The sequence below is a fragment of the Alternaria arborescens genome (genome assembly GCF_004154835.1).
Source record: "Alternaria arborescens strain FERA 675 chromosome Unknown contig_77, whole genome shotgun sequence".
In the NCBI taxonomy this organism is placed as follows: Eukaryota; Fungi; Ascomycota; class Dothideomycetes; order Pleosporales; family Pleosporaceae; genus Alternaria; species Alternaria arborescens.
In genome coordinates this window covers 13,295-35,146 of record NW_021167932.1, presented here as the reverse complement: position 1 = coordinate 35,146, position 21,852 = coordinate 13,295, and the positions used below count along the sequence as shown (strand labels likewise).

Sequence of the window (21,852 nt, the reverse complement as noted above, 5' to 3'; positions counted from 1 at the left end):
CGTCGTGAACACTGGAAGCAGCCTTGTTCTTTCTTCATAGCCGCTGATGCAGGCATATTTGCACCGCTGTCTCGTAAAGTGGTGTGGCAGGTTGCAGATCGGAAGGTTCGGAACCATTGATTCCAGGGAGGAAGAAGCTACGCGTGCCTCGCAGATTAGCCACAACGTGGGCGCACAGCCATTGCAGTATTTCACTGAGCTCAGCACGCCAGTGAGCATAGATATGCGACCACACTCGCGAGATTGTTCAGCTTGGGACGTACGCGATATGTCAAAAAACCGTAGGTATAGGAGCCAAAATATGTAGATGCAGTTGCGCGAAAGTATGAGCCGAGGTTGACGCTTGCCGATTCAGCGCCAGCGCCACCACCTCTAAGCCTGGAACGCCCGTCGCACGCAGCGTCACTTTCGACCACTCGTCACACAAGTAGGGCGGATATCACTAACCACCATAATATCGCCAGGAGCAGGCGCAAACTTGCGAGATCGCTGCCGTTCAAATGGGGAGAAGTTACGCGCAGCATCGAGAAGGCGTCAATAGCAGCTTGCAGCCCATGCCTCTGTTTGCGCCGTTGGCCCTTCATGGTTGTAGGCTATGGCGCACCAATGCGCATATTGAAAGGCTGTGAGTCAGTGAGTGTATAGCGTCTTCAAAGGACGGGTGAACTGTGTACCAACCTCGTCGCTCGTTGCATCGCATCGCTAGTCAACAAAAGTAGACTCTGCCTCACATTTTCGCCTAGCATTGCTCAATCGTCACCAAACGATCTAAGGAAGTAATGAACCCGCCTCAGCTGATAGACGCTTTCGTGATTGGGGCGCAATGGAGCGGCCATGCGCTGTTGAGCGTGGCTACCAAATGGTTGCCTGTCGACGCCATGCGCGCCGTTCAAGTGCTCGTGGGCCACCCTCAGTGGTTGAGCTTACCCTTGCGCCTGCCGCCATCAAACACAGCCCGCAGGCCGGAATCTCATACAAGCCTCGAATTCGCACTGCCATGGACTTTCCGGCCGCAAAGTTCTTCCATCCTTTGATGATTCAATTCGCACTTTTTCTCTCCACTGGCAGGCTTTACAAAACTACCAGCAACGCCAGGCTGCAACTGAGCAGCCCGATCTTGCACACGATACGCACCTGTAAACTTCATAAATAAGAGCTTTTGGCATCGTCTCTAGCCTTCAGAACTATGCGCTTGATTCATACTCACAAAGACGGAACTCTGGAGCTACAAGAGTTCCATAAACACGACATTCCACCATACGCCATCCTCTCTCACACATGGGGCGACAGCGAAGTCGCATTTGTGAACTTCTACAAAGAGACATCAGCATCCCAGCAAGGCTACAAGAAAATACTTTTCTGTCGCGAACAGGCACTGAAACACGACTTGCATTACTTCTGGGTCGACACATGCTGTATCGACAAGCGGAATCATGCTGAGCTTTCTGAAGCTATCAATTCCATGTTTCTGTGGTACAGCAGAGCAAGCAAGTGTTTTGTGTATCTTTCGGACGTATCTTCGCTGGATCCTATAAGCGGCGATATGCTCCCGAGCCATGTTTGGATAGAAAGTTTCCAGCGAAGCCGATGGTTTACAAGGGGATGGACGCTGCAAGAGCTTATAGCACCTGGATCGGTCCAATTCTTCTCATCTGATGGTCATTGTCTGGGCAACAAACGTTCTCTGGAACTCAAGATCACTCATATCACTGGTGTGCCGACGGACGCACTTAGAGGTCATCCTCTTCGTGACTTTTCGGTACTTGAGCGTTTCGCCTGGGCAGAATATCGGGATACAGCCAAAGAAGAAGACAAAGCATACTGTCTTTGCGGGATCTTTAACGTCTTCATGCCTCTACTTTACGGAGAAGGGGAGGAAAAGGCGCGCAAGCGACTCGAGAAGAATGTCCGGGAATTGCAGGATGAAGAGATCGATGCACAGGGTTATCACTCTGGCGATGAATTGGGCCCATCCGCCTTTTCTGGCGGCTACAAGGCCCATGCCCGTTTGCACAACGTCAGGAGTATGGGTACCTTGAGGAGAAGAAGATCTTACGACAATGGTTCCGGAAAGTCGCAATCTCGCGCAACGACGGCAGCCCTTTTTCGGAAAGCAGCTTCCAATCATTCGAATCTACTACTGTTAAATCCTTGGCATCAAGCGCTTTGTCTTCCTAGGAACATTGCAAACGGATCTGATGCCAAGTCAATTTTCCGCGGAGCACATGCCTCCTTCCTTAATGCTGTTTACTGGGACGAATGGCCGCGTTTCGAGACATTTGTAGATCGTCAGGAAATGATGGCTGATATTCGCGGTCACTTCCAAAACCTGAAGCATTCTTCAAGGTTGATGACAGCCAGCGAAGTTGTGGACGACTTTTCGTCGCGTTTGGCACACTTTTTCCCGGCTGCAAGTCTTGCTATAGGAGTTGATCCAGAGTGGTCCTGCACGCTCTGGGGAGCAATCAGATTGTTGTTTGTGGTAAGAATGAGCATAGGAGTATGTACGAGAACCATTGCTGATAGATCGCAGCGAAGTTTGAATTTCCCAAATCTGTTTGAGCGGCTGGCTCACCTGCTTGGTCGGATCAGACAAGAGTTGCCCAGTTATCAAGACTACGTAGGACGTGTCGAAGCTGATCCTCGAGGGCTGGACAAAGAAGCACTTGGGAAAGCGTTAGCCTTCGTGTACGCCGATATACTTCGCTTCTGTCGTGATGCATGCCGATTCTTCAGCACTCGATTCAGTCGTAAGTGTGAATTGCTAGCCACTTGTCCGTGTTAATTTTTGCTAGATCTTGACCAGACGCATGACGCTACCATGGATGTACTGTCTGTCCCTTTCAAACTTCGGTTCGAGAGCCTGATCGCAAGACTCCACGAGCACAAACTTCTTTTCGCTATTGAGCTTAGAGCAGGAAAGCATGGATCTTTGAATATATTCATAGATAACGTTGTCGAAGACCTCAGAAAACGCGAAGAATACTTCCAAAGTCGATCAACTATGGGAAGGTTAGAGAAGGAGAGGGATGACTGCCACAGTAAGCGCGCAGAGAACTATCACTTCAGATTACGTGACAGTTTGCTAATTATCAAAGGCGCTAATTGTACTACCGGTGTCAGATGGATTCTGCCCCCAGATTTTCATGCAGAGTTTGACAGGGCCAAGAATGCTAGAAGTCCAGGCTCATGTGCTTGGCTTCAGTCTTTGAAGGTCTACACAATGTGGAAGGAGTCGCTATATACGGATGACCTGCAAACTACAAGCAGCCGCAGCTATACGAGACAACACAGCTGCCCTCCTATTCTATTACTTGAAGGTAACAGATCCACAACTTGTTACAATGACTCTATTAACGCATTGCGACAATAGGATCTGCTGGTTATGGGAAAACTATCCTATCAACAGCCATGATTGAAGACCTACAGTCGGCTGTCTCTCCCAATAAGATGACAATCAACGAAGATCCGCACGCAAGCATTATATACTTCTACTTTAATGCCCAAAAACCTGGGCATAGAAGCTTTTGTGACGCGCTCCGAGCGGCAGCAGCGCAGCTTGTCGAAATTCTCGCTGGAGACTCCGCTATTATGGACCTCCTGTCCGTATTGAAGTTGCAAAGTGATGGCAGCCGACGTATAGCTACCGAGCATGAGCTTTCAGAGTTTCTGCTACTCGCTGTCCGAAGTATACCCTCTGTAGCCTTGGTATTCGATGCTATTGATGAGTGTCACGATGTTGAAAAAATGTGGCCTTTCCTTTCTGCGGCTTGTAGTAGCACGAAGATAAAATTCCTCCTCCTCGGCCGACCTCAGATCCCGGTAGATCCCGACCTCACGCATCTTGTTCAAAGCGAAGGGCTTCCTCGAACCAACAGGCTGGACATCTATGCTTTTCTGGTTCGCGAGATCAAATCGATGCAATATCGCGGACAGCTGGATGATCGTGTACTTGCAGAGCGTACAGCGGACACCCTTGCTTCATGCGCAGATTCTAGCTTCCTTTGGGCAAGTTTAATCATGTCTTACCTGCAAAGTCCAGTACTCAGTCTCAGGGAAAGAAAACGTGAGTTATGGGACCCTAATCGGCTCGTCACGATGCCCCGGCTCTACTCCGGGATGCTCCAACAATTCGAGGCACTATATCCTCAGGATCGCGATTTGTTAATCAGAATCTTCCGCGTCCTTGTGCTGTCGAAAAGACCACCGACAATCAGGGAGCTTGATGTTGCCATATCAGTGGAGCCAGGACACAAGCTATCGAGCAAAGGTAATCGTGAGAATGTGATGAATACCCTCCAGAGACTATGTGGGGCGCTGGTCGATATCGGGCCAAACTCTACCGTCTCGTTCTCGCATTTGTCCTTTCGAAGTTTTCTACTGTCAGAAGAAGCTATGGACATGAAAAGCCAATTTCGAATTGATCGACAATCGAGTTCTCTCTGGATCTCTCAAGTATGCTTGTCATACTTGGTCCATGACGTGCCGCAAACACCACTGAGCGGAGCGCTTGATACCGAAGCTGATAAGCTAGTGTTGGCAGAGGAGCTACCATTCTTAGAATACTCTGCTCGCCATTGGGTTGAACACATAGTTGACGCCTTGCAACTTATGTCCAATACGTTGCCAGAGCTAATATCTGAGTGCTACCCACTATTACAACAACTAGGTAGCTTACTTGGCCAGAAGTCCTCGATCTCGGCTTGGATTGAAGCTTGCTGGACTTGGGGCTTTCAACCATCTGTCGAATCACTTTGGTACGAACTTGAGAGAAGACTGGAACGTCATGATACAAGATATCAGCGAGACGCAAGACAAGCGCAAATCAGAAAACCGCTCGACCATATCCATGAATTGTCAGAAGATCTTGAGAAGCTTCAGCAGCATTGGAGCCACCTGCTGTCTGTCCGGCCATACGAGATTTGGGGCCCAAGCGTTTCCGCATATCTTGGACAAATGTCTTGGGCATACAACCACGAGGCCAAGGTCGCTATTATAACGGGAGATCGAGGAAGATATGATTTGGGAGAAATGATCCTGAAAGCGTCAAAGCTGTCGGGATGCGGCAGTCTTCTGGGTGTGTTGAGAGTCTTCCGCTCTAGTAAGGAAAGGTATGTCTAACAGTCCGACGATCTACTAGGTTCATATTGAACTAAGCTTTACCAGCAAATCCGGAGAAAATCTACCATGCCTGTATTATGGAAGATGTATATGCTCACCACCATGCAATCCCCTAGGAACGTCTGTCGATCTCAAAGACGCAGTAGCTGATTATCAAGTTCTACAAATGACTGAAGGATTTCCAGCCATTAGGCACTTCAGTGTGTATCTTGATTCGGAGGACCTTCTCGAAGTCGAATTAGCAGCGAAGGATCAGAAGTTTAGATTTCCCGTCAGGTTCGCGTCCGACATGAGCCAGATCTCAATCCTCCGTTCCGTCTACTGGGTAGATAGCCTGGGGACAGTCATGAGCCAGAAAGTTGGCTTGAATCCTGCTGCTCGCGACAACAACCAAGATGTAGCAGCAGAACCAAGGTCGCCGAGGCCATCTGCGACACGCGCAAAGTACCGTAGGCTGTTCACGCCATGTGGACGGTATCTAGCACATCTTGAACGGCACAACGATTTCAACGACTCCTCTGAAGGTCTTTGGACCTTTGGAATCTGGGAGAAAGAAGCCTCAGATATCCAATTCATGGGCGGGTCTGCTTGGCGACAAATTGCAACGTTGGAAGATGTCTACGGAGACTTCCTGATTGACGGCGATATCACATTCAACCCTCAATACCAGATGATCGCTTTGATGAAGCTTGTACCTTGGCGTTTGGGCGAGATGAACATGACGTCCATATGGGATTTCCGAGCCATTCCTTTTGGCTTGTGCAATGATGAGAAAACAACGAAGATGGTATACGGAACGGGCCTCCGAAACCTCAGTTTTTCACCTTGTGGAAGGTTTCTCTCTGGGGATCACTTCCACTCCAAAGAGAAAAGAGTCGTAAACATAGAACGGTTCACGGCAGTAGCTTTGCCCCTAATGTTGCCGATCTCAGATGATCTGAGTAACTTCGGAGACCCGATTAGTCGGACCTTGCAAACCCCTACGAACTTTGCCAGACATTCGTTCTCGACAGAATCAGAACAGATCTATTCTACTGCACAAGATCGCAATCGCGAGGCGCCGTCCTCCAATGCACTCACACTTGGCACACGAGACGGCAAGCCGGTACTCCAGACGATACGTACATACTCCGATGGTGCAGTGGTCTTGAAAAGCTATTCTTCGCTAGTCAACACTGAGGAGTGTTTGCTCTACCTTCCAAACGAAACACAGAAGTCTGTCTCTGCGACAGTACTACACAACGACGGTGATCCAGATAATGTTCGGATAGTTCTTACGCCGATCCTCCGAGACACATATAAATGGGGCCATTCGTTATCCTGCCAATCTGTTACTGTAATCTCTCGTCCCATTGGATCAATACAGCGATACAAAGTACCACATGGCGATAACAGGCGTCTTACTGCAAGTTCAAACCATCAGAGTTGTTATTCTCTGCTAACACGTACAGGATTACCACGAAGGCGAGCTTATGCGAATGCCGACATTGAATGGAGAGAACCTTCAGATGCTCGAAAATTAGAAACTCTGTGTCTGGAACAAGCTATAAATCTCAAATCGCGTCTATACTATGTGGCTGCAACGATGTTCTTTGTGAAGAACAACGAGCGAACCCCAGGAGGTCGTGGCTGTAACATGAAAACTCTTTTGTGTATCTATCAAGCAAGCTGCAAGGCGCTTCCGAGCTTCTCTGCAACAAGATTCTCACTCAACGTCCATAGTCTTTGTGCCTTGTCTTTGCTATCTGCATACGGCGGCACATCCGTGACTTGACAGTCATTCAAGAATACACCTTTCCCCGGCGTTAACTCTCGATCTAGCGCAGCTACTAAGGCGGTTGCAGTACCTTGATCGATAGTCTTCTCGAATGGATCTGGTAATTTTGCCTTTTGCTCTTTGGCCATCATGTCCGACACCTCGTCCGTTGCTCGAGTTTTCACGCCTCCAGGATGCAGCGCGAAAGCAAAGATACCTTTGTGTGAGAAGAGTGTGTTCTAGTTAACAGCACATAGTACATTAGCTGTTTTGTTTTGTCCGTACGCGATCCATGCGGAATAACCTTCGTGCTCCCCAAAGCCGAATATCTCCTTGATAGGAGCCCAATTTGGGGCTTCGTCCTCCGGGACAACGTTGCCGTCGAAATTGTAGTCCGCAAAGCGGAACGGAGATATATGCAGTGCGGTGCTGTTGATCACGATTACACGTGTGTCTCCAGGTACCGAGTCTTTTGCTGCCAGGCGGAGCGTCGGGAGTAAATTGGCGACGAAGAGGAAGTGACCGAGATGATTGATAGGAAAACTCGACTCCAGGCCATCTGGGGTGAGTTGTCTGGGACCGAGGAAGGCGCCGCCAGCATTAGTGACCACGAAATCGATTTGTGGAACAGTATCATACTCAAGAAGCTCATTCGCGGAGCGACGAGTAGCCTCAAGAGAAGTAAGATCGAGTTTGTGAGGGTGAAACTTGACCGAGGGATAGTCTGTGGTAAGGTCCTTAACAATTAACGACAAACGAGTATCGTCTCGACCGGTCACGATAACAGTAGATGCGCCGCCATGAGCAAAAGCGCGGGCAATCCCCTCTCCAATGCCATATCTGGAGACACCAGTTATCAGGACAGTCTTGTTGCGAGCTTGCGAAGCGTAGTGATGTGCGACAGCAACAGCGCTAGTTTTCTCGTTGAAATTTGGGTTGGAGGCCATCTTGACATGGAGATGTAACAAACTATGCAAATTCCTTGCGACGTTAAGGTAGTGGCGTTGGACGTAGGTGTTCTTGAAATCTTGATTGTGCATTCGTTGCACATACGATTAGGCTTGAATAGCAATTGAAAACTATTACCAGCATCATGATTAAGCTGTGGCATATGTGCAATGCACGTTGGATGTGTAACGATAGAGATCCCGGTTCCGGACGAAACGATACGCGGCCCGCTCCAGCTGATCCCGCAATGCTGACCAAGGCGGGATCAAGACGAAACAACCTTGAATCGGCCCGAGTACATCAAAGGCTTGGTGTACCTTAATATGGGAAAGGATCTGAGCATGAAGTCAGTTTGGATTAATGATCATGGATCATATGGCCTGGGAAAGAGCGTGTTAGCTACATGGATTAGAATTCATGTGCAAGCTGCGAACTGCGAATTAACCTTTCGCAGAAAACACAAGTCAAGATGTGGATGAGACTGGTCGTGCCACAAAGCGGGTCACTTTCATCAAGTTGTCAAGTCACTGAGACCAAGGTTGAGCGATGAATAGATTCCTACAACACGACCGTATAAATCGAGGTATTTGTGATGGGCTGTCTCTGAGTTGCATTACAGGAACAAATTGACCAATTGTCTCGAACTTTGTCACATGAAAACCGTAACCACTCGAGCTCAGTTTCTTCGATGTTTGGAAGAGTGACGGATAACTGTGTAGTCTGATATACCATGCAGTTATCGTACGGATACATCGATGACAACATCCCAGAGACTAGATAACTAAGCTCAGTAAAGCTCGTGCGAATGCCTTGCGACATAGTGGGGCAAAGCAGAAGTTGCAACTGCCAGTTGTCTCGATCCCGGATCCAATCAAAGGATTCAATTGCACGAATCACGGGCAGCGGATCTTTGCTGCTCCGATATAGGCATTCTGGGGCGTGCAGACGCAGCTTAAACGTGCGCCCCTACAACGCTCGGCCATGTATTGCCGGTATTGACGATAAGCTAGGGGTTTCTCAACACTTCTTATGTCTTTGCTACTTGTTAGTGTATATGATGCTCGACAAACCGGTCTTCCAAGATCGTTCCCCTGCCTTCGTTCGTGCTCTTTGGCTCTCCAACCGCAGCTTGACCCTGAAATTGGGTAGGACTGATGATTGTGACCGCATTACCCAACTCGCCTCGCTTGCGCATAACTATTGGACTCAGTAATTCACACACTCGAATCACTCGATCGTCGACTTGTGTTTCTTCCGAGCAAGCAAGTAGGCGAAAGTTTCCAGGTTTGGCAGAGACGCTGACATAACAAACTTTCCGCTTCAATTCCGCGATCAGAGTACATAGACATATCTGCGTTGTCATGAATTTGGAAAACCATCTCGGCACTTCCATGCCATCCATCCAGCGGGTGAAATACAAGTTCAATTTTTCCCTCATTGGCGCAGCGAGTAAACATGCCCATTGATCTCGGGTTTTCCTACTTGGCCACGCAGCTCCAGCGCTAAGTGGCGACACTTCTTGGGCTAGTTCGGGGACTGGTGGCGTGTAAAATATGGCTGCTACCGAGCATCCGAGCTCTCCCACCCAGTCTGCCCATTGAAGCATTGCTCGCATGTTCTCTGAATGTGAGTCCCTGTCACTATCACTGAGTGTTTTGCTTGTCGACCGGAAGGAGATGCAGCCGCAGATGGCGCCAGTATCTTCGGCAAGCACCGTCAAAATACCATGAGTAGGGTCTATAGTTACCCGCTGACGGGCACGCTCCTTGTCTATTATCTCTTTCATTTCGGATGGGATACCTCGATGCATGCTTAGCTGGTCAGTACCGGGAAAACCCGGCAGGTCCCGCCATGCGTTGCTCTTGTACGTAGACCAATCGGGAACCCATGACGGAGTGTCTTGTAGCCTTCGGGCGGCGGCTATTTACAGTATTCGCAAGTTTTTAGTCACTTCCAGCAGATTCACGGTAGGTTGTCGGTAGAGCAAGGGTATTTCCGTCTCATCATCGGCATCGTACGTTGGTTCAGGAAGACTGCTGGCTCCAAGCTTGTGCAGGATAGCCCAGATACCGTATGCCATATCCCTCCGATTGGAAGCTGCTCTTTGGTACAGAGCTCCGACCAAGTCGTCTGTCGCCGTCTCGTTGAGACCGTCTCGGTAGGGTTGAGATAGATCACGCACCTCTGACCATGCGTAGATAAGTACTGCAGGCGTCATGACAGCCGTCAATCCCAGAAACAGAGGCTCGTAAGGATAAAAGACCCACGAGAGAGGGAAATGACGAAGGCCGTCTGGATATCCACTCGCAAAAGATACGGCGATGATGCTGACCAGAAGAGCCACTGCTAGACATGCCAGCAGTAAACAGACCCAAGTGATCTTGAGTACCGTTCGTGCTGCAAGAATTCTCTTCACAACTTCTTCATGCACTTGGAGAGCATGTAGTAGATTGGGCTCGGTCGATCGGACGATCGAACTGACCTTGCCCCTGTCAAGGGCGATGCTCTCCCATGTAATGGCGGTACTTGGAAATTTTCCAGAAGTACTTCGCAGGAGTAGCAGTGTCCATTCGAAATCCGACCATTCAACATGTTCAGACCCACACGTAATCACGGGATGAGAAGCTAGCAGGATTTCTTGATAAGTCCATAGTCGGGATTTCCACGGCCGGTTAAGAACGTAGATAAGGTCATTCCAGTTGATATATTGCACCCGATGAGAGAAATGAGCTAACACAGGCTTCTTGTTCCCTTTAAAATCAGCTCAATTCAGTCAGGAGGTGGGATGCAGCTTACGCCGAAACGGCAAAGGGTGATACCCGAAACTCCATCCAGCAAAGGAAGAACGCAGCGCTGCAGCATAAGGTCGATATCGTGGTGGCTCATCTGGCGCTGATTGAACATATATACGGAGCCCACCTCTCGACATGAATCTCATGACTTGGTCAGACCTCTTATCGCCCTCCCCTAGCCACACGTAGACTTTCCTGGCCTTGGTGTATATCTGCTCCATGAGAGGAAGCTGCCGACTCTTCTCCTTGTTCTTGTCTTCTTGGTCAATACATATTGCATCGACCCAGACGACCAGGCCTTGCAACTTCTTGCTCAAGTGCCATAAGGCTGAGTAACAGTTTGTGGTAACCTCGAACAGAGCGCTATCGCATAAGATGCTGCGTTTCTCCCTTGGGTCACCCCACACGTATGACAAGGCCGTGAAGTCGTGTTCGCGATCGAGACTGATAACTTGCAAAGTGCATTTCAAAGGCGTGCCTTCGATAGCGTTTCTGGGAACAGGCTGCACGTCAAGAAGTCGAATAGTGTTCGAATTTGGACGAAGCGCATGTCTCTCATACACGTTCTGTTTGTCTTGTGAGATCTGCTGGACTTGCTGAGCACGCAAAATCGTATCGGCCATTGTTGTCGGCAAATCAGGTGCGTAAGGCTGACGTGGGGCTGAGGACTGGTGGTATATAACCTCAAGATGGCATTGACGCAAGATGGTAGCTCTACCGTTAGGTAGCTCCTGAAGATGAAGATGATCAAACGATAGGATCTTCAATGTGAAGCTACAATGGATAGAGAGAGAAAAAGAGCGAGAATGCTGGAAAATCGAGAGGCAGGCTGTGAGATAGCCCCCGCTATACCATGTCCGGTGCGCCACGATTTCAAGGTTGTGTCAAGGTAAAAGTGACTCGACCGGAATACATCTCCTATTGTCGTGTTCATTACTTATGGTTGCTATCCTCGAAATGGTTTTCTAAAGCGAAGCGCAAGGCTTTGCTGTATAATGGATTGTGGGGGCATGCGATTACATCGTCGCCTGCTGGTCGTGGATGGCGATCGCATGCGCTGTTTGCGCCTGTATTTGGTGTGCATGTTCTTAACCGACGGCTCCAGCGGCGCGCAGTCTCATCTGTTCTTGGGATCTCACCGAGATATCATGCGCGAGCGGACTGTATGAGCTTTGAGGTGTGCTGAGATGCTCCAAGCGTGCACGGGCTTGGCCACCCTCGTCACCCCGCACTTAGGTTACCTCACTGTTATAATCTTCAACAGCGATCTATATGCTAATCGAGATTCAATTGCGCACGCTTTCAAAACGAGCTGATGTGCTGGGTAGATGTTTCTAGACGATAATAACGTGGCCGGGTGGGTAATCCTATGAATATACGCCGCTCGTTAATGATGCCAGCCGCGCTTACTGGTTATGCGTTACTCGGCTTCTAAGGTCTCGAATCTTGAAAACGTACAACCGCAAACATGCTGTTGATAATATATGAGAGAGCGTTGAAGGGATTGTACAACTGGAAACCTGGATCCGAACACATAGCTGGACACGCATCACAGCGATCATTTACTATCAAGTCCAGTCTACAAAAATGTAGATATTTCACCGGAGTCTTGAACAACCGCGACTACCTGAGTCTGGAAGCCTGGATATAACCTGGCTTTCTCACGTACGGAAGGATGACCTCGGAAGTTCCACCATGAAGCTCGCGGGTTGACCGAGGTTCTGGCAGCATCGCATTGATTATTGATCACTCATCAACTCTGCTAAGCTAGATGATGTCTCCCAGTGTTGCGTCAGCACAGACGGTGTGATGAGTAATTGCTAAGCTCAGTAAAGGGCTTCTGTGTCTGTGTGAACATCGAAAAGATGCAGAGAAGCTTAATGAGATGCTCAATAACGGCCCTGATCTCCAAGACGTAAGACGGAACAACTAAACCTACAGTGTTCGCCAACCGCGGCCTATAAGAAGGGATACACCCTACTATAGCAAACATACAAGGCCAGCAACACACTTGTCTACATTGAACATTCGTACCACAACTTCACGATCTCGATCGGCACTATGTCTACCCCATCCCTGCCCCCAATAGTTCCCTACACATCTATGAACGTTTCGGGCGATGAGCGAAGCTCCGCCATCGATTTTGTCAATCGACTCAACTTTCTCTTTGAAGAATGGGACACACCAAAGATCCTACAAGCCTTTGTTCCAGATGTGAAAGTTTTGCACGTCCACGGCACACTTCATGGACATGAGGATATCATCGAATTCTGGAAGAAGGTATACCATCCTTTCATACCCGGTGTTCACCGGCACGCTTCCAATCATATTGTGGACCGAGACGAGGAAACCGGTGGCGTCTCGGTGCGCTACCATAACTACCTCTACCGCTACGCATGGCCAGACGACACCGAGGGGATCAAGGGCACTGTGTTACAGTATAAAGAGGACACGGAAGGATTACCAGCACTCTGGAACGGAGTTACGATGATGGACCGATTGGTTCTTTCAGCAGATGGGTGGAAGCTCAAGGAACGAGTGCTTGGCGGATTGGTGGCTAACAAGGAGCTGATGCCTGATGCTAAATCGAAAAAATGAGACTTGGTATTTGGAACAACTCTAGACAGAAAGTATGTTCCTGGACTCTTTCAGATTGAGTATAGCACATATATTACCTCTTTATGGCAATCAAAGATCTACAATTTGACGGGTATGTTGCGAGACATTCTTGTGCACAGACTTGAGAAAATGTCACCCCAGATGCATAGAGGTCAAAGGGACTTCCAGAGAATGAAGAAGCTAGAGGGGCACGTGATGTCATGCTCTGAGTGTGACTGTTTTCATTTGCAAGAGTCATGCGCAATGTGACACTGGTGACAGTGATGGGCGGCGGTGCGAAGATGGGCGGCGGTGCGAAAGTGAGCGACAGATTATCAGTGCACGTTGCTGCAAGGGTCATTTGCGTTAGAAACCCTCATATTTGTGCCGGTTTCGACTGGATGTACGACCGTGTCGAGAACTGCAAGCGCGCATCAAGCAGCCGACTGAGCAACAACTTGCTCGTACCAAGGCCACAGATCTCCAAGCCATTAATGATGCGGCGAATGACGCGACGTCATGAGACTTCTTGGTCGGCAGCGCCAGCAATATACATGCCGCAGCGTAATAGATTAAACCGCCCGAAGTGAACCGGGAAACTCAACCTCGTAAACCAGCGTTGAGCCCGGTTTTCATCTATTGAACCGGGTTGCAGGTATTCGCTCTGTGGGGGCGCCACATACATCGCGACGTCGAAAAAATGGGAATGAAGATGTCGCAGCGCAATGGAGGTTGCATGGCTCGGAAGGATGCTGAGGTGGAGGCACACGCGAAGGCTTGTGTTGGAGCGCGCTAATGGCCAAAGCAACCGAGCTCCGCCTTCTCTAGACTCTACCCAACCACGTCCAACGAACCACCCGCCCACCGAGTCCTCATCTGCGCTAAGTACCATTGCAGCAGCGCCGACCGACTGCCATGGACGCGACAATGTTCATATATGAAGTCGAGACGATCTAGTACCCCACCGTCTCTAGTCAGCCTCAATCTTACGTTCGCTTCTAACGACGTCAAGACATTCCAAGCTTGTACTTCACCAGGAGCCACCGGCACAGACCCAGGACCCTGCTCGGCAACCGGAGTACAGTGCCTAGTACCCGTTGGTAGCACATCACCTCTAATACACCATCATCAAATGTGGACGCGGGCCGAGTCAGGAGGCAGCACGTTCTGTGCATGCTTCGAGAAGATCCGGGGGCGCAGGTACCACGTCGACATGGTCAACTGACCGAAAGTATGTCTGGGGAAGTTTTGAAACGCATCAACGGCGGCATCACGGACATTGACACCGGCTGAAGTAATTTGGGTATTGATGAAGGATAAGTTGATCGCCAGTACTAGGGTTGAGCGAGAACATACAAATACGTCTTCCTGACGACGGTATTATTCTTCACGCACTCCATCTCACAGTCTCTTTCTCGGTCAAGATGCTATCCAACATCCTTCTTACTGCTGCGCTCGCAGCAGGCGTGGCTCAGGCTTTGCCTCAAGCGACCAGTGTCACGAAGACTACCTCCACGGCTCGCGCCACGACCACCGCTGCAGCAGCGACTGGTAACCCTTTTGCTGGCAAGGACTTCTACGCCAACCCATACTACTCGTCTGAAGTCTACACTCTGGCCATGCCTTCGCTTGCTGCATCGTTGAAACCCGCTGCATCCGCCGTCGCCAAAGTCGGTTCATTCGTATGGATGGACACGATGGCCAAGGTGCCCACCATGGACACCTACCTCGCCGACATCAAGGCCAAGAACGCTGCAGGAGCAAAGCTCATGGGAACCTTTGTCGTTTACGACCTGCCCGACCGCGACTGCGCAGCCCTTGCCTCCAACGGCGAGCTCAAGATCGCCGAGGGCGGTGCAGACAAGTACAAGACGCAGTACATTGACAAGATTGCCGCCATTATCAAGAAGTACCCGGACGTCAAGATCAACCTTGCCATTGAGCCCGATTCCTTGGCTAACATGATCACAAACATGGGCGTACAAAAGTGCGCGAACGCCGCGTCAACCTACAAAGACCTCACTGTCTACGCTCTCAAGACACTCAACTTCCCCAACGTGGACATGTACCTCGATGGCGGCCACGCTGGTTGGCTAGGCTGGGACGCCAACATTGGGCCAGCTGCAAAGCTATACGCCGAGGTTTACAAGGCGGCTGGCTCGCCCCGTGGCGTCCGTGGTATCGTCACCAACGTCAGCAACTACAACGCCTTCCGCATTGCTACCTGCCCTTCCATTACCCAAGGAAGCAAGAACTGCGACGAGGAGCGCTTCATCAATGCTTTCGCTCCTTTGCTGAAGGCTGAAGGCTTCCCAGCTCACTTCATCGTCGACACTGGACGTAGCGGTAAGCAGCCCACTGGCCAGCAGGCTTGGGGTGACTGGTGCAATGTTTCGGGCGCTGGCTTTGGCATCCGTCCTACTACTAACACTGACAATGCGCTTGTCGATGCTTTCGTTTGGGTCAAGCCCGGTGGCGAGGTATGTAATGATCTTTTGAAGGTTGTCTGATGAAATGCATGCTAACGGTAGTGTAGTCTGATGGTACTTCTGACCAGTCTGCTGCGAGATACGATGGCTTCTGCGGCAAGGCTTCTGCTTTCAAGCCTGCGCCTGAGGCGGGTACTTGGTTCCAGGCTTACTTTGAGATGTTGTTGAAGAACGCCAGCCCTGCTCTCGCATAAAGTGGAAACATCGGGGTTTGATAGAGGATTGGGACTAGACCTGTGTAAGCATAGAAGGGAGAGTCAGAGGATGCACTGTACATAGCCACGATAGCATCTTACTCTTCAAAGTCAAGATTGAACAGACTTTTGAATCAGGAATCGGTATAGTCGATCCCTTCGTGTTTGAAAAGCTCTCCTCTTTGTCGACTCCAGCGGTTGACTCCAGTGTATGCAACTGTTCCCGTTCAGCCCTGATGCGTACCCACGTAGGGGGGCTGGCAGCGGGAAGCCACATGTCTTGGCAGGGCTAACAACGGCCGATCTTCACTTTCGCGCGACCCTTACGCCACACTTGACCTGCCACACTTGATCTGACAGGCCGCCCCACCACTCCTTCACCACTACCCTTTGACGTACTAAACCGCATCATCATTTGTGCGCATCGCTTCTCCCTACACGTGCGATTGCCCCACGCTCGTTCACCTCGCAGCGCACCCATTGCGCCCACCAGACACTCATGCGGCTCCAGTTCTATCGATAAGGCAGCGGAGAGGGCAATGCAACGCCCCCAGCTTTCACCTCTGCGGTCGAGACTGCTCCCATACCTCGCCGCTACCGGCGCCTGTATCGCGCTATGGAACTTACCGATACCCGGCGCCCACGCTGCTGAAGTCCCTGCGGCCCCCGACCACGACGTCCTTGACAGCCCCGTACTTTACGCCCTTCCCAACGGCGAAGTGTCGCAGATTGGGCATGGAGAATACGATGGCATAGAGAGTGATGGCTATGAGCCGGAATTTGCCTACCTCGATCGCAGTCTGATTGGGCGGCAGGCCGACGTGCTTGACACGTTGGTCAACAACGAGGGGATGCCAAAGGACATCAACCCGGAGGAGACGATGCACTTTGTGTTCAAGAAGGGCGAATTGCGCCTGAGAAGCGCTCTTGACGTTGCCACGGAAGCTCTGGAAGCACGGGGAACGGAGAACGTTTCTGGCGGAGTTGGATCGGCGGATGTTGTTGAGCCTGGCACAGGCAATGCGACTGACGAGGATGAGGCTGGACTGGACAAGCGGCAGTCTGGTCGCAGTCGTGTCTGGCTAACTGCCAACACTTGTCGTCAGCCTATGCCGAACGGAAACGCGACGGACGCCATGAAGAACCATCCTCAGCTCGTCATGTACGTCTCCACATCAGCGCAGAATCAGCGTCCAGGCCCAGATGCAACGCAGAATACTCTAACCAACATAACGGGCGTGCTGTTCGATGGTGGCTACGCCAGTTTTGAGCTCAATGCTACGTCAGATGTGTACATTGGCATTGGAGCGCCGAAGCTGGAAGAAGACTGGTTTGGCAGCTGGCATTTTGAAGTCGCTGCTAGCACCGACGGACCCTACCACAGCTATAATGCCACTGAACCCTTCCTGTACATGGTGGATACTGACAGCGAGTCTGCGTTATTCATCACGTACGACCTGGGCGATTCGAACAAGACGGAGGATGTCGATAAATGGAAAGCGCAGAACCCTTTCCACATGTACGCTTTTCCAGATGACGAGTGGACTCCGGTCACGGGGCTAGAACGGTCATATTGCGCGCTCAAGGAACAATTCAATGTGAACACCACGAGGAATTTCACCATTGACACGAGTATCACGACGAAGTTTAGCGGCGACAGCTTCATGCCCAAGAGCCAGTTCCATGTCAGGAACTTGCAGGCTGCGAAGACGTACAATGGTTTCGTAGTAGTTGAGGGGAGCCAAGACCCACTATACATCGACCGCGTAGGCACAACGCGAGGCGGAGGCCGGGTCTTCCAGGCCTTCAACTGGACCACAAAAGCCGGTTCGTAAACACATTTTCCCCCCTTGCATGGCTATACTAACGACCATACCCAGACGACTCCTGCCAAGTCCTCTTCGACCTCGACTTTTGTGACACGGTCGCCTACGCCGTACCATCCAACACCCGCTTCAAATACAACGACACGGCCCTCGCAACAATCTACGACGACCAAGCCCGTGAATACTACGACAACTTCACAAAGTCGCTGGCACAGGTTGCTTGCGACACTGTGTCTGAATCGCAATACTCGCTCGCCCGCACCTGCGACGATTGTGCAAAAGAGTACAAATCCTGGCTCTGCATGGTTCTCATGCCGCGCTGCGAAGACTGGACCGCAAACGACTCGTCGCTCGTCCCGCGTAATGTCAAGACACCTTTTGCCAACGGCTCCTTGCCCGACATGATTCCTGGCTTCAACGACAGCGCGGCGTTTGCTCGCAGTAGGAATCCGCTCATTGACGAGGTCATCCAGCCCGGGCCCTACAAGGAGATGAAGCCCTGTGAGGACATGTGCTTTGATATTGTGAGGAGTTGTCCTGCGCAGATGGGGTTCAGTTGTCCGAATGGGGCGCAGAGGGAGAGCATGTATGGCCGGAGGGATCCGGATAATGATCGGTTGACGTGTAATTTTCCAGGAGCGGTTGTCAAGTTGAATGCGAATAGTAGTGGCGAGGCGTTGGGGGCGCAGATGCAGGGTGTAGTGGCTGTCGTTGGTATAGTCGCTGCTATGTTGTTGGTTTGAGATGGAAAGAAGACGTTGTGTTCCCCTGGCATTCAGGTAAGAGAAGGGGGCATTGGGGGCTAGCATTGTCCTGGCGTTTGCAACGGGGATATCATATATGACCTTTTGCTCCAAACAACAAAAGTATATCTCACACACTAAACTCCAACCTGTTTCCCGCAAAGTCTCGTGCAAAGAACCTCGTTGGATACTCGACGCCCTCCGCCCCACTATTCTTCGCCCCAGGCTTATCAGCCATCAATGGCGCGCTCTCGCTCTCCCCTTTTCTCTCAAAGTGGCTCCATACCCTCATTTGCAGCTCGTTGAGCGCTTCGACGCTCCCGACCCGGAAACAAGGGTGGCGTGAGGAAGCATGAGCAAAGTCCTCGGGCTTGCCGATCGCGACGTGTACTTGCTGGCCTGATGTGCCAATGTCGAACCAGGCGAGTGTTTCGCGCTGGAGATGGGGTACGGGGCGTGGTGTGAGTCCGAGGGTTTGGGAGTAGAATTCGTGGGCGAGGTGGAGGGTTGATGCGGGTACCACGAGATTGATGTGGTGGATGCCTGTTATCATGTTGGGCGAAGGTGTGAGGTGCCTTAGTTGGGTGGATATGGTGGTCGATGGTGGGGGGTTGTGAGGACTTGGCGCTGCATGATGGGGTGAATGTTGATTGCGGGGTGAAGACGCGGAGGCGAGCGCGTGTCCCCCGGGCTTTCGGTAGTGGCTCCTCGGAGACGATATCTAGCCTGCGCCCCATGCAACATATCGCAGCCGCAGCTGAAGAACACCCAGCTTGCGTGCTGCGTGCACTCAGCCTCTTATGTCCTCCGAAGCCAAACACGTGCCGCTGTGGTTTCATTGGTCTGGTTTATGTACTCCGCACAGCAGGCCGCCAGTGCGGCCTGCATTCCTTGATTCAGGACGTAGCCTGACCTACCTTTCATCCACACGAAGTATCTAGCTATCACATTTCAGACGGCACCGATAACGTCTTCTACTAGATTGTCCGACGTATGCGGTCCTTCTATGTCGAGTGCAGGTCGCCTATGTGCAAACTGTAGCGGCCTAGGACACGAGATCAGGCAGCTTTGTGAGACGAAGGACTACTTGATCTCAAAACCTCGAGCGTCTGTGGAGAGGTATAGATCGACCTGCGCATTCTGTGAGATGATAGCTTCTATTCCTTGGCTCAAATCCGGGGATATCGAAGGTGATTTTATCATCCACAGGAAGCCAGATCCGGACGATTATTATGGCCAACCCGCTGACGGTATCAACGAGTTGACTATCGCGCGTGAAAGCGGACACCATGTTAAATTGACTGTTTTTACCCCCGAAGGTTAGGAACTGTTCCTTGTACTGTGCGATTAGAAGAGGTGTTCAGGACTAATCGTTGACATAGGCAGCGTACCCGCCACTGCCAAACATGTTTCAGGCAGATGCATCAAGGCCGCTTCAAACCTTGACCGAGCAAAGCATTGGTTCAACGACTGCCTTCGCAATCATGACCATGATCAGGATAGACCATCCCGCCGTCCGTCTAGATTGGTGGCTGTAGGTACTGCAGATGGATCTGAATCTATCAAGATTGTGGATGGCTTAGATCGGGACAAAGAATACTTAACAGTCAGCTATCGCTGGGGACGCGAGACTTTGCTTACCACATCCGAAACATTTGAGCTGTTCCACACCTCAATACCCTGGGAACAACTCCCTAAAACATTCCAGGATGCTATAAACATAGCACGTGAGCTTGGTATAGAACACATGTGGATAGACTCACTATGTATCATCCAAGACGACTTGATTGACTGGGAGATTGAGTCTGGCAAGATGGCAGACATCTACAAGAGCGCCCTTCTGACAATCATGGCCGCCTCCGCATCAGACAGCCAGGGGGGTTTCTTTCCAGATCGTGCTATAATCAAGAAATTAGTAGCCTTGCCATACACCGATGCCAGTGGGACAACAGAACTTAGTGTCTTTGTTGGTAGAAGGCCCCCAAACTTCAGGACGGTCTTGTCCGCCGCCCCGCTATTCCAGCGCGGCTGGGTTTTCCAGGAGCGACTTATGTCGAAAAGGAAGTTGATATTCGGTGAAACCCAAACATACTGGGAGTGCCATGGCGTTGTCCTCTCTGAGTCGAATATCCAAAGTCAAGGCCCGCTTGAGATTCGGCAGACGCAAAACGACGCGGCATTTCAAGTCTTCACTGGCCCCATACACAAGATGAATACCACATCTGATCCAATATCACCGGTTTTCTTGTGGAGAAATGTGGTGTCGCAATATTCTCCATGCGCCCTGACCTACGAAGCGGACAGACTTCCTGCTCTGAGCGGAATTGCGCGAACATTCGCACGACGGTTCGGCGGTTCTTATGGCGCAGGATTGTGGCAAGACCAAATGCCCTACAACCTGTTGTGGTTTGCTTCCTACCAAGCATCGAAAGAGACCTACAAAGGGGAGTACTGCGCCCCATCATGGTCTTGGGCATCAATAAGGGATGGGGTGCACTTCGATACACCTGGTGGCATGTTAGAACTGGAGATTCTAAGCATAAATATAAAGCTCGCTGGCCAGGACCCATATGGTAGAGTATGCCCCGGTAGTAGTATGTGCGTTCGAGGTAGATTGCGCAGTGGAACACTCGTCAGAAGAGAGGGGTATGAACACAAAGTGTGGTTGTATAGTGAACACGGACGTCTCGACAACATGGGGTATCTCGATCGATACGACGAGAATCTGCCTCTCGAAGTTGTCTACTTAGAGGTCTCATCTGGTCGTGTTCAGACACATCGGGATGCGACCTGTCTCTTACTACGCAGAATAGGAGCAGACAAACATTTTCGAAGGGTAGGTATGGCTAATCTTCAAACTGTTGTTCTCAACGAAGATTACCTCTTCCATGGCCTTGGGAAAGAAGCGATCACATTAGTTTGACTCAAAGACAACTTCCCATCTTCGATTGCACTGGTTCTTCCTACATACAAGCATTAGTAGGGAACTCACATCCATGGAGGTAGCTCTTCTAACACCGAAGTCTAGACTAGCTTTTAGAGTAGTTTTAAAGGTCAGCTGTATGTAGCGTATTAGCTACACTATCTGTCTGATGTAAGAAGTAGTTTAGACTTCAAGTAATATGTAGCTAGCTCCAAAAGTAACGCCTACATTTGATGTTGTAACGGAATCCCACTGTAGAGTGTAGAGTTGCGATTTTCCAGAGGACACAACTTGTTAGCTGCCTCAGCTATGCTGTTTAGCATCATGTCTAGGCGCTCCAAAGACCGGTCTAGAAGCGTGGAAGGAGTGCATGTTTATGTTAGGCCGTAGGCTGAAATCGCGGTCGAGATCTCGCAGTGCATGCCAAGGAGCCAATCATCTATCTTCTGTCTCAGCTATGAT

At 50.5% G+C, this 21,852-nt stretch overlaps 9 protein-coding genes across 9 annotated transcripts; 5 read left to right on the top strand and 4 right to left on the bottom strand.

The window, feature by feature from the left end:
- Positions 1–1,186: 1,186 nt before the first annotated feature.
- AA0111_g12382 (hypothetical protein) lies at positions 1,187–6,644 on the top strand (the record flags this gene model as incomplete). Its single annotated transcript, XM_028646355.1, has 7 exons — positions 1,187–2,482; positions 2,534–2,750; positions 2,796–3,041; positions 3,099–3,320; positions 3,374–5,111; positions 5,167–6,496; positions 6,573–6,644. 7 exons carry the CDS (start codon positions 1,187–1,189, stop codon positions 6,642–6,644), a joined length of 5,121 nt encoding a protein of 1,706 aa, XP_028500028.1.
- Positions 6,645–6,780: 136 nt separating this feature from the next.
- Positions 6,781–7,029, bottom strand: AA0111_g12381 (hypothetical protein; the record flags this gene model as incomplete). Its single annotated transcript, XM_028646354.1, has 1 exon — positions 6,781–7,029. One exon carries the CDS (start codon positions 7,027–7,029, stop codon positions 6,781–6,783), a length of 249 nt encoding a protein of 82 aa, XP_028500029.1.
- Positions 7,030–7,116: 87 nt separating this feature from the next.
- Positions 7,117–7,824, bottom strand: AA0111_g12380 (hypothetical protein; the record flags this gene model as incomplete). The annotated part of the gene is made up of 1 exon (XM_028646353.1): positions 7,117–7,824. One exon carries the CDS (start codon positions 7,822–7,824, stop codon positions 7,117–7,119), a length of 708 nt encoding a protein of 235 aa, XP_028500030.1.
- Positions 7,825–9,749: 1,925 nt separating this feature from the next.
- Positions 9,750–11,240, bottom strand: AA0111_g12379 (hypothetical protein; the record flags this gene model as incomplete). Its single annotated transcript, XM_028646351.1, has 2 exons — positions 9,750–10,576; positions 10,622–11,240. The coding sequence occupies 2 exons, from the start codon at positions 11,238–11,240 to the stop codon at positions 9,750–9,752; spliced, it is 1,446 nt and encodes a 481-aa protein (XP_028500021.1).
- A 1,438-nt stretch (positions 11,241–12,678) lies between these two features.
- Positions 12,679–13,215, top strand: AA0111_g12378 (hypothetical protein; the record flags this gene model as incomplete). Its single annotated transcript, XM_028646350.1, has 1 exon — positions 12,679–13,215. One exon carries the CDS (start codon positions 12,679–12,681, stop codon positions 13,213–13,215), a length of 537 nt encoding a protein of 178 aa, XP_028500019.1.
- A 1,424-nt stretch (positions 13,216–14,639) lies between these two features.
- Positions 14,640–15,898, top strand: AA0111_g12377 (putative 1,4-beta-D-glucan cellobiohydrolase C; the record flags this gene model as incomplete). The annotated part of the gene is made up of 2 exons (XM_028646349.1): positions 14,640–15,695; positions 15,752–15,898. 2 exons carry the CDS (start codon positions 14,640–14,642, stop codon positions 15,896–15,898), a joined length of 1,203 nt encoding a protein of 400 aa, XP_028500016.1.
- Positions 15,899–16,437: 539 nt separating this feature from the next.
- Positions 16,438–18,467, top strand: AA0111_g12376 (hypothetical protein; the record flags this gene model as incomplete). The annotated part of the gene is made up of 2 exons (XM_028646348.1): positions 16,438–17,725; positions 17,779–18,467. 2 exons carry the CDS (start codon positions 16,438–16,440, stop codon positions 18,465–18,467), a joined length of 1,977 nt encoding a protein of 658 aa, XP_028500015.1.
- Positions 18,468–18,597: 130 nt separating this feature from the next.
- On the bottom strand, positions 18,598–19,020 carry AA0111_g12375 (hypothetical protein; the record flags this gene model as incomplete). The annotated part of the gene is made up of 1 exon (XM_028646347.1): positions 18,598–19,020. The coding sequence occupies one exon, from the start codon at positions 19,018–19,020 to the stop codon at positions 18,598–18,600; it is 423 nt and encodes a 140-aa protein (XP_028500018.1).
- A 1,194-nt stretch (positions 19,021–20,214) lies between these two features.
- AA0111_g12374 (hypothetical protein) lies at positions 20,215–21,390 on the top strand (the record flags this gene model as incomplete). Its single annotated transcript, XM_028646346.1, has 1 exon — positions 20,215–21,390. One exon carries the CDS (start codon positions 20,215–20,217, stop codon positions 21,388–21,390), a length of 1,176 nt encoding a protein of 391 aa, XP_028500017.1.
- Between the last annotated feature and the right edge of the window lie 462 nt (positions 21,391–21,852).